Source organism: Lepeophtheirus salmonis, chromosome 12 (assembly GCF_016086655.4).
Source record: "Lepeophtheirus salmonis chromosome 12, UVic_Lsal_1.4, whole genome shotgun sequence".
Lineage (NCBI taxonomy): Eukaryota > Metazoa > Arthropoda > Copepoda > Siphonostomatoida > Caligidae > Lepeophtheirus > Lepeophtheirus salmonis.
In genome coordinates, this window is record NC_052142.2 from 6952045 (window position 1) to 6973326 (window position 21282).

General features: G+C 31.4%; 1 protein-coding gene across 4 annotated transcripts in view; it reads left to right on the top strand.

The window, feature by feature from the left end:
- The first annotated feature begins 980 nt into the window (after window positions 1–980).
- Window positions 981–21282, top strand: part of Hk (potassium voltage-gated channel subfamily A regulatory beta subunit hyperkinetic) — a 60160-nt gene continuing 39858 nt past the window's right edge. The window contains exons 1-5 of one of the 4 annotated variants that reach the window (XM_071891952.1): window positions 981–1080; window positions 1196–1265; window positions 1624–1793; window positions 1854–2055; window positions 2108–2235. In XM_071891952.1, the coding sequence (XP_071748053.1) occupies window positions 1207–1265; window positions 1624–1793; window positions 1854–2055; window positions 2108–2235 (559 nt within the window). In that variant the 5' untranslated portion in view covers window positions 981–1080; window positions 1196–1206. The remainder of the gene's footprint in view (window positions 1081–1195; window positions 1266–1623; window positions 1794–1853; window positions 2056–2107; window positions 2236–21282) is intronic. The other 3 variants (XM_040722462.2, XM_040722463.2, XM_040722460.2) reach the window with 3 other exon arrangements.

The window sequence follows — 21282 nt, forward strand, 5'->3', positions numbered from 1 at the left end:
CCAAAATAATGTTCATGACGTTTCATTAGATCAGCTACAATCAGCAGTGGCAAGGGAGGAAAGAGAAAAGGAAATACACAAGAATATTTCCTAGAATTACTCTGATCTCGATCGCCAATTCTACTCTGAGTCCAGCAACCACTTACATTTATAACTTCGCAAAAAATCATCAGGATTACGCTTCTTCTTTTATGAGCACACAGGAATGTTCAATTCAGGTTTTGAATATAATTGAATCTATTAAGGAAAGGATGTACATTACTTAGGAATTAAATAATCATGAAAATTTATAAGAAAAAAAAAAATCATTCGTCAGATTACCAATTCTAATAAAATGGGCCACCTAAAAAAAATTCCAGATTTACATCACTGTTTAAATCAAATTATTAACCAACTTGATGCCTATACATATTCTTTTCTCAACGGGGTAGAGTTGTATAAATAGAATTGTAAAAAACATGACTTGCTAGTATACCTTAAAAAGAAACTGAAAAATAATGTTGTAATTCTGACAATTTGAAAAATGCTTAGTCGTCAAGATGTTTTATTAGATCAGCTGCAAGCAGCCGTCAGAGGAGGAAAATGGACACAAATCCCACTTTGTATATGTTAATTAAAAAGAAGGGAATTATTCGAATGTCCTCGATTATACTCTGAGTCTCACGAGATTACGAGCTGACACTGGCTAGAATTATATAATTTAAAATAAAAAATCATCATTCTTTCAAATAATAGTTTTTAAGATATAAACTCTTAGTTTTTTTGTTTCTTTTTTTGCATGACAGGATCATTCTATCTATAAAAAGACATAAAATTTGAAAAATGTCTCTCCAAAAATACATGTCCCACTCTATTACTGACCAAAGATATGTATTAGATAATTTCGTCTAATTCTGTTTCACAATTATGGAGTCGAGTTCATGTCAATCAACAATGAATTCTTATCTAATATCAGGAATTAGTGGAAAGCTTTCTTTTTTATCGAAATGAAATTCCCTCTTCTTCTAGCATACTTTCTAATCGATAACACATAGTTGTATTTCAAATTTTTTAGTCAATGATATTCGACGTATATATAGAGTAAGCATACATTTATATGTTCCTTTCCGTGTAAATATATATATTATATACATATTTGTCTCTATTGATTTTGTTAGTATTTCAAAAAAAATTTACTTTTTAATTTTATTTGTAGATTTGAGAGGTATGTCTGTGCTAGAAAATAATACAGATTTTGAGTGTGAAAACAATCCAAAAATTTATAGGTAAATGATAAATATGCATGCTATTTTACTTTTTTTATCATAATTTTTTTTTCATTATAACATATAAAACTGAAAGTACATTTATACGTAAAAATAAAGAAAAATTAGAAAAAATGTTGAAATTTCAAGCGAAGTCAATTGTCTGTAATGTATAAATATTTTATGATCATTGATCATTTCCAGAAATTAAATATTGACGGTATCATTTTAACTTTTAATTATATTTTTGAGATGTTATGATGTTTTTATTTTTGAAATTATATACAAAATGTTACACAATAAAAAGGAATTTATGAAAATCAGTAATTAAGATAATATAGATTTATTGTACATTGTTAATTCTAAATTCTATTTGTAGAGGCAAAGCTCCAATTGCTTCAATAGAAGTAATGGACGATTTGGATTTACTTTCTAATAGTAGTACACATTTAAGTAGAATTAAGAGTGAAATGAATAACAAAAACATTCACGAAATAAAATATAGGCATCTAGGGAAATCAGGTTTGAAGGTACCAAATATAGGATTGGGTAAGAATTGTAATATTTATAAATATTTTTTTGATATACTTTGTTACTTTTTTATAATAGGTTCAATTAAAGTTTTTAATCAAGATAATTTAGACAATATTGAAGAATTAGTGACAAATGCATTTAACTTCGGTATAAATTTGTTTGATATATCAGATCCTCATATTGCTGACAGAACAGAATACGAGTTAGGGCGAATAATTAAAAAAAAAGGATGGCATAGGAAACAATTCACCATATGTGCAAAAATATTTTGGCATAAGTATTGTTTTATAAATTTTCAATTATTAAAATTATTTTTTTATCTATTGCAGGAGCCATGATAAGGCATTAAGTCGTAAGGAAATCATTGAAAGCACTAAACAAACACTTGCAAACCTTCAACTTAGTTATGTAGATTTGATGATTGTCCACAAAAGTGATTCTAATTGCCCAATTGATGGTATAGTTATTTTTATTTCAATAATTATATGCGGGGAGACTAAGATTAATTGAAATATAGTTATTACATGCCTTGTCCTCTAACATCCAAATTTTTTATTACAATTGTAATACTTTGAAATTTTTCTTTAAGGTATTGAAAATATATTAATTTTGATGGGTAAAATTAACTTTTATAGTAGAAATATTTTTATAATAATGTAATAAGATTTTCACTGTTTTTCCTGTAATTTATATCATTTGAATTATTGATTGTTATGCTGTTAGAATTTGATCTAAATTCAAAACTTACTCATTGAAGATTTGAGATATTTAATGTTAAGAAAATTAGAAAAGGAAAAACGATTGGGTATTCACTCAAGTGCCATTCACTATCATAATACTCTCATCCAGTTCTGTATCTAAGAGAGGGTTAGGCCATGATTAGAATTTTTCTTTATTTACGGGTTGACTAGCTCGATGTGACATTTTTATTTCTTGAAATTTATTTAATGAACTTCTTTTTTTATTATTATATCATTCCGGACATTTTTAATTTTATTTAATTGGTTTAAGATTTATGGCATTAACTGCAACTCAACCTGACCAATTAAAGTAAAAAACATTTATGTTATCATTATAACATCCCTCAGTAGTAACAAGTTTATGTGTTAAGTACTGTTGTGTATCCCCAACTTCAATACTTTATTTTAATTCATATATATGTAGCATTACAATGATAGAAAATAAGTAGTGAATATAGTGAGATACATTAATAATACGAAGGATTGGAACACATAAGGTTACATCACAACACCTCATAGCAAATGCAATATCTAACAAGCACATTAATTTGGAATTTTTGAACATTCAAAATTCTGCAGATCTTGTAGAATTAAGTTTAAACTCTGAATATATTTATGTTTCAGTTAGAGGAATGGGGGTAAAGACTTACATAGTTTTTTGCGGGCACGGTTCCCTAATACTGTTCAATTAAAAACCCTCCTAGTAGGAATAGATATTTTTTCTCTAGGTGTGTTTCTCATCGCTAAAATTCCACGTTTAATCAGTGTTTAATTGATTTTACTATTATCCATAGTCTTCTTGACTAAATATTTTTATTTTTTAACGACAGCTTCTGCAAGATAATTTTATTTAAGATTATATAATGATGAACATCTCAAATCCCCTCCCCGATCTTATAAAAATTCTGGAAACTCTTGCGATGCAAAATTTGTACATCCATCTGATTCAAATTGTTTTGGTGCTTAATTTTTTGACTCTGATGATAACTACGCTAGAACTTTTTTTGCATTCTTTACAATTTGATGTCAATTCTTCAATATTTTTGTCTACTCCTGGCAAATATTCAATGTTTCTGTTCTAAAAATGTATTTTTGAGTAACTTTTATTCTTACTTCTAAATGAATATTGATTTTTTACAGTGAACAAATTTTCGGGAATAGATAATTTATTTATAATTTTCCAGAAATCTATCCAGTAACATTTTTTAATTTATTTTCAATCTTAACAATCTTTATACCATATCAATAAGTTTTTAGTACATACATCTGATTTAGCTTTAGTTTTTCAATTCTTATACCTTTTATCCAATAACTCAGAATTATTGAAAGTTTCTCTGACTGCCCTTATGAGTAAACTATTTTGTTAACCCTTGATAATTGATTTTTCAAATAAATCTTCATTTTTAGGATCCAAATATGGATTTCTAGATAGAGCATCTGACATTCTCATTTGTTTTACATGTTTCTATTTTATCCTAAAGTTGTATTTCTTTCCCCTAATTTATCTTTGCCCCGGTTTTTTTATTTATTTCATCAGGTGTTTTTCTATTCATAATGGATACCATAGCCTAATGACTAAAATACTTAAAAAATTTATTTTAATGGAGCAGACAATTTCGCTATTTCTTTGAAAAATCAACTCATTTTATTTATCATCCCCATGAATGATCATATCTTTGTAATGTTCTTTGGCACATGAAATTTTATTAATACTTCATTTTTCTTTGGATCCACCAATAATTTATTAGTCAATAATATATTTAATTGAAGGAGATTACGTATTTTCTGATTCTATCAAAAAAAAAAAAAATAATAATAACTTTTTGAAGATGTTCATTAAAATTTCATCATGATTAAATATGTCGTCGATAAACTGTTTCACTCCTTCATAGGCTTGAGCATTCAGTTAAAAACATATCTAGTAGCATTGAGTTCGATTGACCATCCTCTAAATTTAAATCTTCTGCATGTTGTCGATTTTTGACTTTTCTTCTCCAATGGCATCCATTAAAAGCATCAAATGTTGAAAAATAACTATTCCCAGTCGTTATACATAACATTATTTCTTTTGGATATGTCATTTTTGACTCTCTTTCATTTTTTTTCTCTTTTTGAACATTATTTATAAAAGTAGTATAAAATTTTAAAGGTTTTACTTCGTCCATCAATGATATAATCATTGATGAAACTTATGACAGGATTACTCTCAATATTTCTTACTGACTCAGCATTTGATAGAAATTTTCGAATTGCATCTCTGAGCGATAATGGAAATTCTATAATTTTGATTTCTCCAAAAGGAAAGAATGCTTCAAAGAATCTAAAGTTAAGGTTAAAATCCAGGAAGAGAGAGGCAAAGTCCTTTTTCTTTGTTTTGAGTCTTCTATTACACAGAAGAACCATTATGGAATGAAAATTTCTACCAATGGAATAAAAACAAGAAGATAATTTATCTTTGAGTGCAGAATCCAAAACTGATCTCCATTTTTATTTAGGTTGTCATGTTTCAGAAATATCTGAGATTGTGGTCATTGGGAACTATTATCTTTCAGAGTCATTTTTCATCATTAAGGCATTCCCAAAATTGAAGTATGATGAATAAAACTGATGTAAAAGGTTTTTGTTAATACTATAAAATGTTTTTATTGATTGTGAATGTTGTTCTGAACTCAGTTTATTTCCATTTTTAGGCTGAAAAATGATAAAAAAACGACAAACTTCTTTATACCCTTATGACTTATTTATTATTCTTAGTAATAAGGAATGCCGTAGCTAATATTGTAGAAAAATAATCCATACTTTATTTTTATTTTTTAAATACCTATTAAATAATATGCATATCAAAGGATTTTGGTTTGATTTTGTATTTTTTGAGTGATCCTATTTTTTATGGGAGTGCACTATCAAATATGCAGCTCTATCTTAATAATGTTTACCATTTCAATGTAACGATAATGACGTCATACCCCGCCATAAATAATAATGATTACTATCATCATAAGACCACGCTTCGTACAAATTCAAATAAAGTAATTACTAATCATATTCAAAATATTGAAATTCCCTACTCATCGTGAATGGATCTTTTCATTGTTAAAATCCTGGAACATTCTTCCTAAGAAAGGAGTTGAATCTGCTCTCTTATAAGGCTGTTAGTTTTCCTCGGATGATTTTTCATCCCTTTGTTGCATGTGAAATACAGGGCTCCGAATTTGGGTATCGTTTGTTCTGGAGGGCCAAGTTAGACGTATCTTCCTTCAATTCCCTCTATCTACCTTTGGTCTTAACTTTTCGACAATATAGAAGTCCACTTCTTCCAGTTTTAAATGAATGAAATAAAGTACTAATAATTTTCAAAAAGGGACCAAACGTAGATAGGGGGAATCAAAGGAGGGTACATCTAACTTAACTCTCTGAATCAGTTTCATATATTCTATTTTTTCGTCCTTCCAGTATATTTTCACGAGTTGAAGACTCTTCTTGAACCTTCATATAATTTTTACCATTATCTAATATATTATCTTGAGTTAAGTACTGTTTTTTAGTTGTCCTCTGTAATCTTCAAATTCTTTCAAATTCTATATTACCACATCTGTCGAAGTGATTGATGCATTTCGGATTGACACATCTTGACTGTAAAATAACGTTCTGTGTTCTAAATCTTTTGTCTCACCAAAATTGAGGACTGATAACAAATCCTGGACAAAAAAAGGTTTGTTATAGAAAAATAATATGCCAAGAGTTCACTCTCTAGGTCAATTGTTTTTGAACAAACCTCTAGACAATTTAGGACAATCTAAATCGACATCGTTGGAACCCATTCCTCATGCCTAATACTGCAACATCTTCTTTTAGAGCTGAGTGTGGAAATTTGAGGCGCCAAATTCAGTCCATTCTGACAAAGGACCTTAAGTTACAGGAACGTTTTTGAGAAACTTTGGACAACTCCTGGGGTCTAATAATTTATTTACAACTTCGTACCACAATAAATCAAATGGAATCTTTGAAGGTTTTCAATGAACTCTTAAGACATCTATTGCTGCCAGGATTGCTGTTCTTGGTCTTAAAACTTTAGTACCCACGATCTCGGGAACGTGTTTCTCTGTATAATATGTATCTTTATTTTTATTATTTAAGATAGGTCTTACCGGTTTTGAATATAGAATATATGTGTGATACGCGTGTACTGATATAGAAGTCTTCCATGATTATTCCAAGTGATAGAATCGGACAACACACTCCCCCATGCATCACGTGCTGGGATGGGCTTCAAAGCTTCCTTGTCGCTGGTAAAATCTCAATGTAGTCTTAACGACAGGCAACTATATAAAAAAGTTAACAAAATTAAACATGAACACCTAGAATCCTCCCAGAGCCTCAAAGAAGAGTCGAATCTCCAATGAAGTCTCTGAGGCTAGCTTCTTACGTATTCATTATTACAAGTCGATAAAACATACCCTGGTGTCTCCCTGCCCTGACCTTTTCAAAGTTTGGTCAAAGATTGGATTTGGAACATCGCACATACTCAGTTTCAACTGATCTTTTGTAACACCTTATGGAATAGAGGACATCCTTGTGGTTAGAATCTGTATGTAAGAGTTTTATTTTATTATTTTTTCAACAATATATTTTATCTAGACACTTTTTTCCTTCATCTCCTATTTGTACATATTATAATTTTATTACTCATCCCCATCTTCAAAAATCTTTTTAGCCCTTTTATTGAATTCACTTAGACTTACATAATAGGGCAAGTATTGTGGGATCTATTGCATGAGCTATTCCACTGTATATTTCATGTTATAGTCTGTTCATATTAAAGAACCTTCAATAAAATCATTCTAGATGTGAAGTGATGTGTCTTTGTTAAAACATGTGCTCCAGGAAAATATTATTAATGAAAGTCCATAAGACAAACAAGAATTTTCTATCAGATTGTGGTATTATAGAAATAGTAATACAAAATATTGACTTCTCAGCTACGAAAAATGTACAGACAATACTTTTTTGGGGCTAAAGATGCCCGGCAATTTTGCAGTAAAGTTTAGGCGCATTTTATTGGCTTTTGAGGTCAAAAATTCATGGTGGATATCAAGGGACTTCAAAATACAAATTGTACTAATGTAATGGATTAAAAAAAAATATTTTAAATCCTCCGAACTTTCTGCAGAAATTCATAAAACCACTTTACTTAATATAGAACTCGAGATATAAGGCCATAAAGTTGTCGGGAATTTTTTTTAGACAACCTAGTATATTCCCAAGAGATCCTGGTCACTTGATATTTCTAAAAGGTTATGGATCGAAAATAAAGACCAAGAATTCCAAAAAAGCTATCATCATTTAACATAATGTTAAAGACAAGGTGTCTTGGAATAGCTTCTCTTCGGAATCTTTCTTCTGAAAATAACTTTGAAGCCCCTCTACAGGATCAACTCATTTTATTCCGAGACAAAATATAGGCCTCGCTCCTGAATCCAGGGTGGGCCCAAAGTGATATTCTCCAAGTCTAAGTTGCCTGGTGTTCTCCTCTTTATCCAAGATAGTGACCCAAGGTTGTTCTAGTTATGGGGAACAAACTAAAGGATGGGGAACAAATCTAATGAGCGTGTACATCTCTAAATGTATACTGTATATATAAGTATTAGGGCAAGTGCGGTACAGGTTTGTACCACAATTTGGTTTGGTATATTTTTATACAAAGTACGGTTCGTTTACCACGTAGTCCATGAAAGTATGAACTCTTTCAATTTTAAACTTCAACAAGATATTATTTATTAATTAACAATAGAATTTTAACAAAATTAATTATTCAAATGGATTTGTGTCTGAGCTTACTTAATCATTAATGTATAGCTGCACATAGCCTTAATGACGACTTCCAGGCGGCAGAGGAAGGCTTGACACCCAATGCTGATGTAGTCCTCTATAATGACATCCCAGTGCATGCTGACAGTGCCTTTGATGACCTGGGTGGTTAGATGACGGACACTGCAGGCTTTCCACTGGAAATGAGCACTGAGTGTGTAGTGGAGGAATTTGGTCTCAGGACTGTGGGGGGGGGAGAAGCAAAAGAATAAAAGTTTTGCCAATAGAAAATATGGCTTCTTTCAATGCTGGTGTCAAAAGTGGCGTCTCTATCCTCACAAGGGTCATTCCACGCACTGGTTTGATTGCTCTCTGGACATTCTGGTGGGAAACTCCGACAACTCTTGCAAGGGCCCTTCATGGAGTTGAAGGGATTGGCCTGGACTATTTTCTTCATCTGCTCCGGGTCTAATTTGGCCTTTTAGACAAAACCCTTCTACCTTTCCAACGTTTCTGAATTCCTGAAGGCGTAGATGATGGTCCTGAAAACGCCCAGCTGCTGGGAGTGCACAAAAGGAAATTTCGTCAATCCCGTACAAGTGTCATTTTCTCGACTTGTACTTAAGCAAAAGAGCTCAGGTTTGTTTTGCTTCTAACTAATTTTTTATGCTTTAATATTTCGAAATACGAATGAATTTCAATCATTCAACCTTCATAAATAATTGAAATAGTAAGTGTTCAGATTTCAATGTACCACCCAGTAATTACAGATTAAATATTTTGAACTAATAAAATTTTGGTTGTTTTTTTAATCAAAACCTGAAGAAGTCATTTCGACAATACTCCGTCCTCCAGGTGAAATCAATGATAGATTGTGACTACTAAAAAAACACATAGTGGAGATATTCGGTGATATCTACGAATTTGGGTCAAAAGAACTAAAATATTATTCAAAGGAAATAGAAAAAGAGATATTGATTAATAAAAGGAATTCCAATTCATGAAAACCCATAGCTATGGTGGAGGACTAATTAAGCTAATTTTTCCAATGTTTCCAAGTAAGATTCACGATATATCCTAACTACAATTACATTTATATCAAGAAAAATAATTTTATCGACAGCTCGCAATATTGGAACAGCCAATTGGTCTTGTTTATTAATTGAACATGTAGATTAGCTCATCTTTTTGCAAACAAATTTGTAAATTTATGAGTAATATTATTATATATCCCGTGTATATTTTAAATCAACCTTTTTTTTTTAGACAAGTTAAAGTATATTTAATAATAATTTATCTCTACAGAAAATAATTTATTAAAGAATAAAATATCGGAAAACTTGGAAAACTAATTTTTTTTTTTAAATCGCAAAACTATTTTATTCTCTGTACATTAATTTCATATATCCATACATTCCAAAAAAACAACTAGCAAATTAATCACAAAATAATGTTAATTAATTAATTTAGCACTAGGGACAATCATTTCTCGTTCATCGTTCAATCAAAAAAAAAAAAAAAAAAACGAGCACGTGTAAATGAAAAAAGAGAATAACATCTTAACAAAAATCTGCTAAACAATTAAACTAAAAAGCAAAATTATAACACAATTCCATTACTATTGAACCTCTCCAGCACTTCGTACAATCTTAAGAGGAGTTTTTCATGACTAGTAGGAATGCAAGAGTTCTTACTTCTTGTGGCGTAAATAATAAATGGTACCTTTGTTATTAAACCTTCTATTTTTAAGTGAAATCTATGTGTAGGTGGTTACATCACCAGCCAATCCCCAATCTTTATTTCTGAACTTTTTATTTCCCAAGACCAAAAGAGATGTATTGAAGTCTCTAAATTTGACTTAAAGAATGTGCAGTCTCTCTGTTTCTTCGACTCTCGATTTATTTGTAAAAAGGATAAAAGTAGCTATCCTGTAGCGGAACCAGTTTTATTTTGAGTCCATGAAAGGGTTCGAAAATATTTTTATTGAGTTTTTCAGAACATTTTCCGACGGCTTACTACCTAATCGAGGGAAACATTTACAAACTAAATCATTCAGAGAACCAAATTTGGTTTTCGATGCCTTTCTTGCAGACACTTGAAATAGCTATGGTTTTTAACGACATGTAGAACAGGATGATACGGCTTCATCATTTTTTTTATTCTTGTAATATGCAAGAAGGCTGTTGGTGTGGCATCTGTGGACTTGCTCCACGATTGTAAAATTGCTGATAGTCCTGGTGCCTTGAAGAATTCCTCTTTAGTGTTCAACCTGTGGTGAAGTTTAATGTTCGTCTACGCCCAGCATAGGAAGAAAAGAGTCCACAATGAATAGGTCATTTTCTTTTAGTATTCACTAACCATACTGGAAGAGTTAAACAGCACAGCAGGGCCCATGAAAATTCTTGCATTGAATTGAACCCCGAATACCTTATACAAAATTGTCTTTCCATCAATTTTGCCCAGAAATCCGAACAGCATCTGAGTCTAATCAGCCATGTAAAGTTTAAATATTTCCACATGGTTTCTATATTTTTAGACCTCTGCCCCACTATGAAATTGGAGCATACTAGCTACTCTTTGAAAGTTAAGCTCACTTTGGACCCCATTTCTTTCTGAAACAAAGGGAGTAGGTACTTTGTTCTCTCAGTCGCTACATCAATAAAGATTCGAGTAAAACGACAAGATTTCTTGTGTAACTTTTGTTGGAGTCTGGAGTTACTCTCCATTCTCTCTTCTTAAAGCAACAATTTTCCTCGAACTTTGAATATTTTTTTCTTCGGCAGAGATGGGCACTACACCCTTGATGTTTTTTTCATTCAGCTCTGATTGCTCTGCCTTCGTTTTTATTTCGAATAATATCATCCAAATCCTCTTCAGTATCAATTCCACTAACACTCATCTTTTTTAGCTCTTGAAGACGGTTTTTTTCCTTTCGTTGATCGAATGCAGCGATTATATCCTTGTCGACAAAAGTATTCTTTGAATTTTCTTCTAGACGTTGGAGGGCTGAGCACGGGGAAAATAGTTAATTGTTAAGCAAGTACCTGCATTCGTCAATAACTTTTCTATTTCGTTACTAGTAGAACTATCATTCAGGAGTTATATATTTAATTTCCGATATGTTTTAAGTTTTAGCTTAGAGAAATGAACGTTTGCCATAATTGGTGAGTGATTGGAGATATAAGGTTGAAGAGCTCTGAATTCCTTGAGGGACTTTGCTAAGTTTTATGAGATGAGAATTTAATTTAGTTTGCTTTCCATTAGTTCGCCTGATTTGTTTTTCCTGTAATACGTCATATACGAATTATTTCTTTTATCAAAAAGACCTCATTCTTCAAGGCAATACTTGGAAATAACTAACTCTGAACCGTTATTATTTAACGTTTCCCTTCGAATTTGTCGATTAACATTTAAATCTCCTAAAATTAAGATGTTTTACTCTTTTATTTCAGAGACTATATTTGAAAAGAAGTAAACCCTGACTGTGTTCGGACCATATATTAATCACATAAATTTTTTTTTTTTAAACCATTCTACATCTATACCGTATCGAAACACGTACCGTAAGGGTTTACCGTGGTTCGTAATAAACTGTGGGCTTAGCGTACCGTCCTAGCCCTAATAGGTATATATATTTATATGCCTATATATAAAATATATTTTGTAACAGGAACTCTTCTCCTGATATTATCTTTATATATATGCACTTAATTGTGTACATGTACAGTAGATGTGGTAACCTCTCTTTAATTTGTTCTGCACACTTTGAACCACATTGGGTCACTTTCTCAAGATAAATTTGGAAAAAACTCAAAGACATAAATAAAAGACTCCACTCATTGCCATTAATTTCTGCTTTCAGGAACCCTATGTTAACCAAGAAACTATCTTTAGAAACTAAATGAGTCGCTGCCGGACTCTAAAAAAACTCAAAATATTTATCTAAAACTATAAGTGAAAATAAATTCATGTCATTTTCGAGTAAAATACATTTTTAGTAAATGCAATTAAGAGAAAGTAGTGAATAATTCATATTTTTTTTCTTTTCAACATTCTTTATTTAGTTTATATATTATATAGAACTTCCTATATAAATAAACCGGAGCAATTGTGTAAAAAAATACTTACACAAATATTACAGTTTATACTTAATGGTCCGGGTAGAATTTAAACTAATATTCTTAATATCAATCTTTAAAAAAAAGAACAGTAAACATGCAAATTAACAATTATGATAAATATTTGTTAAAATTTCTTCAAACCCTTTTTAAAATATTTCGATGATTCCGTGAAGTTGATGGAAGGTATCGGATTTCTTCCCCTGCAAAATTCCATGACTCACATCCTGATTTATGAATTTTCATTGTGAGAGAGACATAGCGGGCGGAAGATGCCAATATGATACCTCCCAACTCATCCTCCCGAATAGGCTGATAGTTAGTTAGTCAGCTGGCGATAAGAGCTTTACAATTAAGAATTGCAAAGTCCAGAGCCCTTGTTACCTCAGAAGTTGCACCCTTCTTCTTTGATATTCCAAAAAGAACAAGACCTTCAACATTTGTTTATTCCCCATTCGTCATCCCTTTTAGATTTACTGATACAAAATATTTTAGAATATAGATAACAGGGCAGTCTACAAACTCATAAAGTGTGTTATTATATAGTTTTCTATAATTCTTGCAGGGCCTAGTAAATTTAATACAATCTGTGGACATTTCTAAGTGTGCGGTAAACTTTTTATCATAATTTTTCCAATGCTTAAATGTTCCTATCGATTTGTTATTTACTTTGACTTTTATGTATAAGAAATTGATTAAAGAAATGATTTAAAGGCCAAACCCTATTTTTATCTATATAGTTATTTCATGTCGAAATATGGAACTAAATCGTAGTTATATCCTAAAAACAAGAATTTTTTCTAAAAGGCTTCAAAGACCAAACAGATATCCGTTGAAAGTTTTAATGGTCATTTCCACGTTTTTCGCCTTAACAAACCATAATAAATGTGAGTATCAGCCTTAGGGATATTGCATTTTGTTTAGATGTATGTAAATTAGTGCTTTTAAAAAGATCCACTAATGAGTCTCGTCCACTTTATAATGATAAAAAATGATATTTATAAAATTTCTAACTCTTAGATTTAGATTTACTTAATATATACTAAATTTAAATATAATAATAATAAATTTTTAAAAGTCAATCTATGTTTAAACCTTCTCGTGCCAAGTTCCTTCATATATGTTTTAATGTAAAAGACGAGTAGAGGAAGGAGATCCTCTATGTAAATACATAACATATATGTATAATTAGTAAAAATATATTTAATCAATTACGACGGCCGTAGCTATGTTTTGTATAATCTAATCTGTTTAAGTCAAATCAGCTTTCAGTAATTTGGCCAAAAAAAAAAAAAAATTATTGTCCAGTCTCCTATCATTTATATCATTTTTAGTTAAGAATATGAATTTAGTAACAAGAACTAATCAATGCTTATGCTATTAAATAACTTGGACGTAAATCATAAACCACGTTGTGTCTCTCTTCTCATAATTTTTGAGGACATAGTTGATGACCGTTAAGCACATCCAATGCACCCAAAATGAATGTGTTTTGGACAAAATTATTGACAGCATCAACAAACAAACAAGACATCATTACAAGGGTCTGGAAGACGCCCAGTGTTATGCTCTTGGGAGGGGGGTATTATGTCGGACAGAAAGAATATAACCCTCATTTTTATTGAGAAGGGGTCGAAGATGAACCAACACGTCGAAAAGGTCTTCTTGGGCGACAAGATCCTTCCTTGGCTTCAGGACACATATAGCGATGCCTTTAAATCTTCAAGCAAGACGGGGCCTCCTCTCACACTGCAAGATGTGAAGAATAGGTAAAAATCCAATTTCAAGGGATTTTGGGTAAAAAATGTGAGGCCTCCTAGAAACCCTGACCTGAATATCATTGACTTTTTTGTATGATTCATCCTTCACTTCAGGACTACTATCCAGTGCCATCCCCACAATGTCACTCTGAAGCGTACCTTCATCAAGGAATGGGCAAATACCTCTACAGAAACTGTCTGTGCTGCTTCTGTCCAAGTGCATTTTCGTCTCCACCATTTAATCTGGCAATGGGTGGCTATTTGGAACAAAAAAAATTTATAAATTAATTGATAATAAAATTGGATCCTTTTCACAAAAGTTTATGCTAATGATTAAATTTAGATTGAATTTATAAAATTAAACATATCTTCACGAACTTATTCATCACCCTGCTCAAATAGTCTATATATATATTTGGGATAATTAGTCAATTTGATAAAAATAATTTAAATTCTTAAAATAATTATATTGAGTTTCGTAAATCTTTCCTTAATCCATAGAAAGATTAAAATTAACCAAATGAAGAATAAACCAACTAACAAAACTTAAACTTTTCAATAATCATCGATTTTGGTTTGCTTTTTTAAAATAAAGCATTATATTTTATGAAAATGAGGAAAAATTAATTTTGTAAAAGCTTCTTAGGAGTTTGTTCTTTCTGTAGGAGAGACTGGAAGTTGAAGAAGATCTTTTTGAAACCGAACCAGACCTTGTCTTAGATAGTAAAAGGAGGTCAGGATTTAGTTGTGTTTTTTTTTTTTTGGCTTGCATGCAATTGTTGATGAGTCCATATTCCTTTTCAACACCCAAAGGTGCAATAATTTCTTCAATTGTATTCACTGAGGAGGAGTAAATTGAAGCAATATTCTCCACCATTACCTCAGAAGGAACAATGTTATTGTTATTAAGTACAGGACGCTTTTCTTCATTAGTTAATCCTTTTTTAGGGTCCTCCTTGGCTCTCCAATATTATCCTCCTCGCATATTGTTTTTGGTATCTCAGAGTGAACCATTTTATTTTCCTCAATAAAGTTTTCTACACAAGTTGATTCTTTTTTAGGGATCGATTTAGCTCTTGCTTCTTCTTCTATCCGGTCAAAAACAATTAATGCACTCTATGGCCCTCATCCTGGATCTGATCATAAAATGATTGAAATTGATATTGAACAATACCATTCAAAGAAACGTTTTAAGACCCAAATGTGGGTAGTGATACATAACATTTTAAAAAAAAGAACTATTGTCATATTTGACTCATTGTTTTAACTCTACTTTTAATCCAGCAAAAATAGCTAATCTGTTGGCCTCTACTGTCAAATTCACAACAATACAATTTATTAGAAGGAAAAGGAAGAGAGCTGTATCATTTGAAAAGGATCTTGAAGATGTTTCGAATAACGGATCTCTCTCTCTACGCTCAATTGCAGCAGAAACTGCCAATTTATATCGTACTTCGGAGATAGCTGAGATGGAGTTTAAGGAAGAAATTGTATCGGAAAACAAACTCATCTAAAAGATTCAAAAAATAGTTCCCGAAAGACCTTAATTAAGAAAATAATTGACAAAGGTCAAACTATCACTGACCCACAGAGAATTTTGAAGCTATTTCATAGGAGCTTCCAAAAGCTTGTTGGGGGTGAAAGAGTGAATTTGCCTCCTGCTACTTTAGGAAAACATTTAATCTTCACAAAAAATGTTATATCAAATTACATAACAAAGCATTTTAAGGATGGAACAGCTTCTGGTCAAGATGGCATTGGTGGGAAGATTTTTACACCATATATAGATGAGGTTAGTATCTATTTAGTTGAACTGGGGAAGTCTATGGAAATTCGGGGAGAGCTTCCACAATCCATAGTTTTTTTAGACAACAGAATCCTGAGTTTGAATTGTAAAATCAAGAGATTACGTTCACAATACAATGAGATCTGTAAATTTTTAAAAATCAATTTTGAAATTGCAGTACGAAAATTTAAATTTTTTTTATATAAGCACAAGAGTATTTGATGATTGAGAATCAACGTCTAAGAAAGAAAAGTCGTCTAAATAGAGGCTAACTGATGATCAGTATAAAAGGCAGGTAATCTTATAAGTGGATATAAAATGTTAGTGCTGATAAAATCAAATGATAATGTTCATCGATAGTGGTATACAGTTGTTAGAACGGCGGATCTGTGATAGCTCTTCGCAAGATACTTTCTTCAAAGTCCTCTCAAAAGGGGTTAGGTTCGGATGAGTAAGCAGGTGTTGGCTGCGTGCATCATCAGGGAGATGTATTTCCCTGGTTGGCTTGTTTATTTTAAATCGAAGGAGTTGCTCTCTCAGTCTCATAAGACGATGATCGCTAATTTCAAATACTTCTTTCTTGAAAGAACATTTTATGAAACGATTTTGGATGACAACTATAATTGATTCAATATCCTTTGATAAGAATCTGCATATTTCCACGTCCCTGACTTGAGCTGATAACTGTAGTTCAATCTTTGTGTATCGAACTTGTATCTCAGTAAAGGAAATTGAACCAAATTGAATAAATTTCGAATTGGGATGTAAATTTAGTTGAGACTTGTAAACGTTTGGGTGGTTGTTTTCTAATACGGCCACCAAAGCGTTTACAAATCTCAAGTAGGCCTTGGAATTCTGAAATTTTCTTTGTGAAAGTGGTTTAACAAGAACTTTTTAAGTCTAATTTAACCTGAAAATAGCTAAGTGTTAAATTAGCTTGTATAAAGGCTTCGGAAGAACTTTCAAAACTTTGAATAATTTATTCAGCATATGGAAGAACATAAAAACGACGCTTTCAGTATCTCTTCGAGTTTGTAAAATCAAGAACAAGATGTACTCTGCCATTAAATTTGAGTAGAAAGTATCTGTTGGCACTATGTTCGACAGATGAATCAACATGAGCAATGATTTTATTCTTTCAGAATTTTTGAACAAGTTTATCTGCTTATCCATGTATATGAATTGGAATGTACCTTGGAACTTTTGACTGGAAAGGAATAATCTCAATGTCCTTCCTTAAATGAAGTATAATCGGTGAGCTAGATTTAGTCTTATTACATGTAAAATATATGAAATTACGTCTTTGTAGAAATCTTGTAAGAGAGATTTTTATCAGACAGGTTAATCGAGTTTAAATCATAAGAGTATTTTGTGCTCAATTTTGTTACAAAAGTATGTTGGACAGAGATTCATTGTTAGTCCAGGAGCAAAATTATGGAAATATGTTCATGTAGGTTTATTTGGTATCTGAGAGTTGTTTTCTTTCATTCCCAAACAAATCATGTCCTGCCATAATAGAAGGATGTCATTTATGAAGGCTGAAGTTACGATTAATTCAACCGGAGCCTTATTACCGCGAAATGCTGCTGTAATAGTCCCTTTTCCTTCAGCAACATTGTAGAATTAGAATCAGCTAAGGTGATCAGTCTAGAGTGTAAAAGTAATTGACTCCCCAATTGCTGAGTATGTATAACAAGTGAAATTATGAAGATAGCGTCACTTGTATCAGGTATCAAATTGAAGATAAAGGTTTTGCTACAGAAATGGAACGTAATGGTGACACGAGGAGTGGCTTTAATAATATTGGTGATTTGAGCTTTTAGTGAGGAAGGACTAATAATGAATAATCTATTTTAAGTAGGCCGTTTTGATAGCCATGGTGAATATTGCAGCCATGTGAAAGTATTAACGTTAATAAAGACAATGGATTCAGATTGGTTTACGACCTTAGAATTTGCTTATTTTTGGTCTATGTAAAAAATGTGCTTTGCTGAATATCAGAATAATAGATTCAAAAAATTTAATTATCAGTAAAATACAAAATTGAGCCTGGACATGTATTAGGAGATCCACGGCCATGGGAAAGTCCGGTATATAGTTTGCTTCCGGATTGTAAGGATGTATTCGAATTGAATGAATTTACATAAATTCTGGTAACAAATATAAAAGTGTTCAGCCCCGTATCGATTATAAATATGATTCATTTCCTACATTGATTAATAGAATCCATGATGTTGTTCCTTATTTTTAAATGATTTATACTTTCTATATACGATTAAAAAATATTTTTATTTACATATATTTATAAACGAAAAATTTCTAGAGCTTTTATAATTGATTTTATGATTTTGTGTATGGTATGCACGACCCCTAATTATTTTTTTCTCCTTTTAAGTAATAATTGAAAACAAATATAAAGAGTGATAAAACGAAAAAAGTTTTTCCTGATTTGATATGAAAGAAGCATAGATATCGAGAAAGGTAACGATTTGAATTGCAGTATGGCTCAGATAAAGAGGTTTTACGCATGAAAAACCGACCATTATAAGTAATATTTCTTCTCTCATTCATATAAAGAATTGTCTTTGTCATTAGCTGACAAAGTACTTATGGCTATTGTAGTCAAACTAACAATATTTTCCTCCGTCTTAGCAAACTGATGAATTCTTCATACCAAAGTTTTTCTAATACTTGATGAAAATGAATGACTTCTAAATTAGAGCTGTGAATTTTAAAATTGCAAGACAATTAGGTATTGAAGACTTCAGTCATGCTTTTCGTCGATCTATGGTCATAGATGGCCTCCTGGTGTCATCTTACTCGATCAGTTACGCAATTTTGTTCGATATACAAATAGTCTGGATAAAACTTTACGGAGACAAAAATAACTTGGCACATGAGTAACTTCTAGAGGGAAAGCATAGAAATGTATCCCTCTTCGAAAACCATATCTTGAAGATACATAGGAAACAAAAGAGAAATTAACAAAAAATATTATTTGACGTCAATTTGCAAATGCATATAAAACCATAAACCTACATAATACTGCGTTAATAGAGATCAAGACTGTTTCCTTGATCCTGTTGTCTCTAGATGCTTCTGAAAATGAAAAATTTACGACCCATTCTCATTAAAAGTCTTCTTTATCGTTTTTTTAATGGTCTTTAAGCTTAAGATTCAAGCTATGGTTCAACATGGGGGGAAGCTGATTTTTTTATTATACAAAAATTTGTAAAAAATATGCTAGAATATTTTAAAGGTCGACAACTTAGCAATTCTAATCGATAAAACTCAAGAAAGTCAGGAACTGTCTCTCGACTATATCTGTCTAGCGATTGTCTGATAGTTGGATTTGAACTACCGAAGTGAAGTCCTGGAATGTAAAAAAATATCAATCTACAATCAATTTGGCCTTTTTTTCCCCCTGAAATGTATAATTCGCTTGAGGGGGCCATGGTGAAGAGTATAGTTATCCGGGTTTCAAGTATAATACGTTATTTTCTGTCTTCCCTATTTGATGTGATTTTCAAAAAGAAGTATTTTCTTTTTTATATAGTTGTTTGTTCTGGTTTCAGGACCGGATTTAGGGGGATTAGGTTTCGCAACTTGACTCTTTTAAAATTTGAAAAAATAAATATTTCAACTAGTCAATATTTCTCTCTCAGTGATAGGAAGTAGTAATTTCGATCTTTTTCCTCCCTGTATATATGGTATTTCAAATTTGATATTTATGTTAGTGTACGATACTTTATAATATTTATGAATACCATTGTTATTAATTACATATGTAGTGACATAGTTAATTTAGTGATGTATTGCTCTATTAACAATAATCAAACCTATTAGAACTTGCCTTTACTCTTGATCAGTAATTGGGCTGGAGTAATTTCTAATTTCTCAAATACCTTTTACATTTCCCCTTTGACAACATAAGTATGCCTTTCGCAAATAAAAATAAATAATTATAGATAGAATTCCATTCTCCCTTTATAAGATTTCGAATTCGGACATGGTGCCAAAACTTCAAGCCTTGGTAAATCCCAAGAACCCAAAGAATTCTTATTTAAATTAAAATTTCGTTTTCTCTCTGCGATCTTAATTATAGAGTCAGATATTCTTCGATATTATGATTCATTTGGAGGAACTACAGTTCGAAGTTTTCTTCCAATTAACTACTCTGCCGGTGACAAACTTTGATATATTCCTCCACTCTAGTATTGCTGAATTAATTTTTTTTAAAGTCAACATTTCCATTTCTCTAGCATTTTTTACAAGATCTTTCATTCTTCTAAAAGCTGATTCATCATGTCTGTTGCTTTTGGGATAGTTGGAACATGATTTTTTATGTTGAATTTTATAATGATTATAGATTTTTTTAAATTTTAGAAAGATTTGTATTGAGGTCCTTCATCGGTTCTCAAACCGTTTGGAATTCAAAATATCCTCATGTGTTTTTACCGCAGCATCAACATTTTTATTTTTGGAGCCTTGTGAAATTGGATCACGGAAGGCCATCCGTTGTATCAATCCACGTAAACTGGTAAAATTTCCCTCCATATTCGAAAATTTCTGCTGACGTCGCCTCATATTGCCTCTTTACAAATTCTTCAATGACTGTCTCAGCAGGCTATTTCTATTTCTTGACTATTTCGGTATAATTGACATTTTTCAGAAGTCCGATTTTTTATTGATGTCGTTCTAAAAATTGGGAAAATAGGATAGTGTTCTTCCTTTTCCACTTATGATGTTTGTTTTTTTTTTGCACTATAATTGTAAATTTGTTCCTTTAGATTAATCTTCCTCTAGCCTCTTTCTGAACAGATAAACAGTACCAAATTCTCTTGTAAACATGTGACGGATGGTTTAGTGATAAATTCATGTTGTCCTTTCCTTCTAGTAGTGACTGACATACTATTACATAATTTTCGTTATCAATTTTCTTATAACGTAAAGCTTAGTGTATTTCGGCTCCATCAATTTCTTCTTCCACAAGTTTCTCAATTGAAGCTCTGCTCAATGCATCTGCGATTAAATGAGTGTGTTCCCTCGTCCATTGTATAGTGAAAGTGTATGAGCTAATTTTTCAATAAAACTCTGTATAAAAAAACTCTACAAAAACTTCGACAAGATTGAAACATACTCAATCGTGGAATAATTAATCATCTTATTAAGAGGGGGTGTTTCCATCTTTGACTTACCAAAGAGTACGTTATTTATATGGAGGGAAAGAAAAGGATATTTCATTCTTTTCACTTGCATGTTAGGTCAAAAAAAAAATTGTAAAAGAAGAAT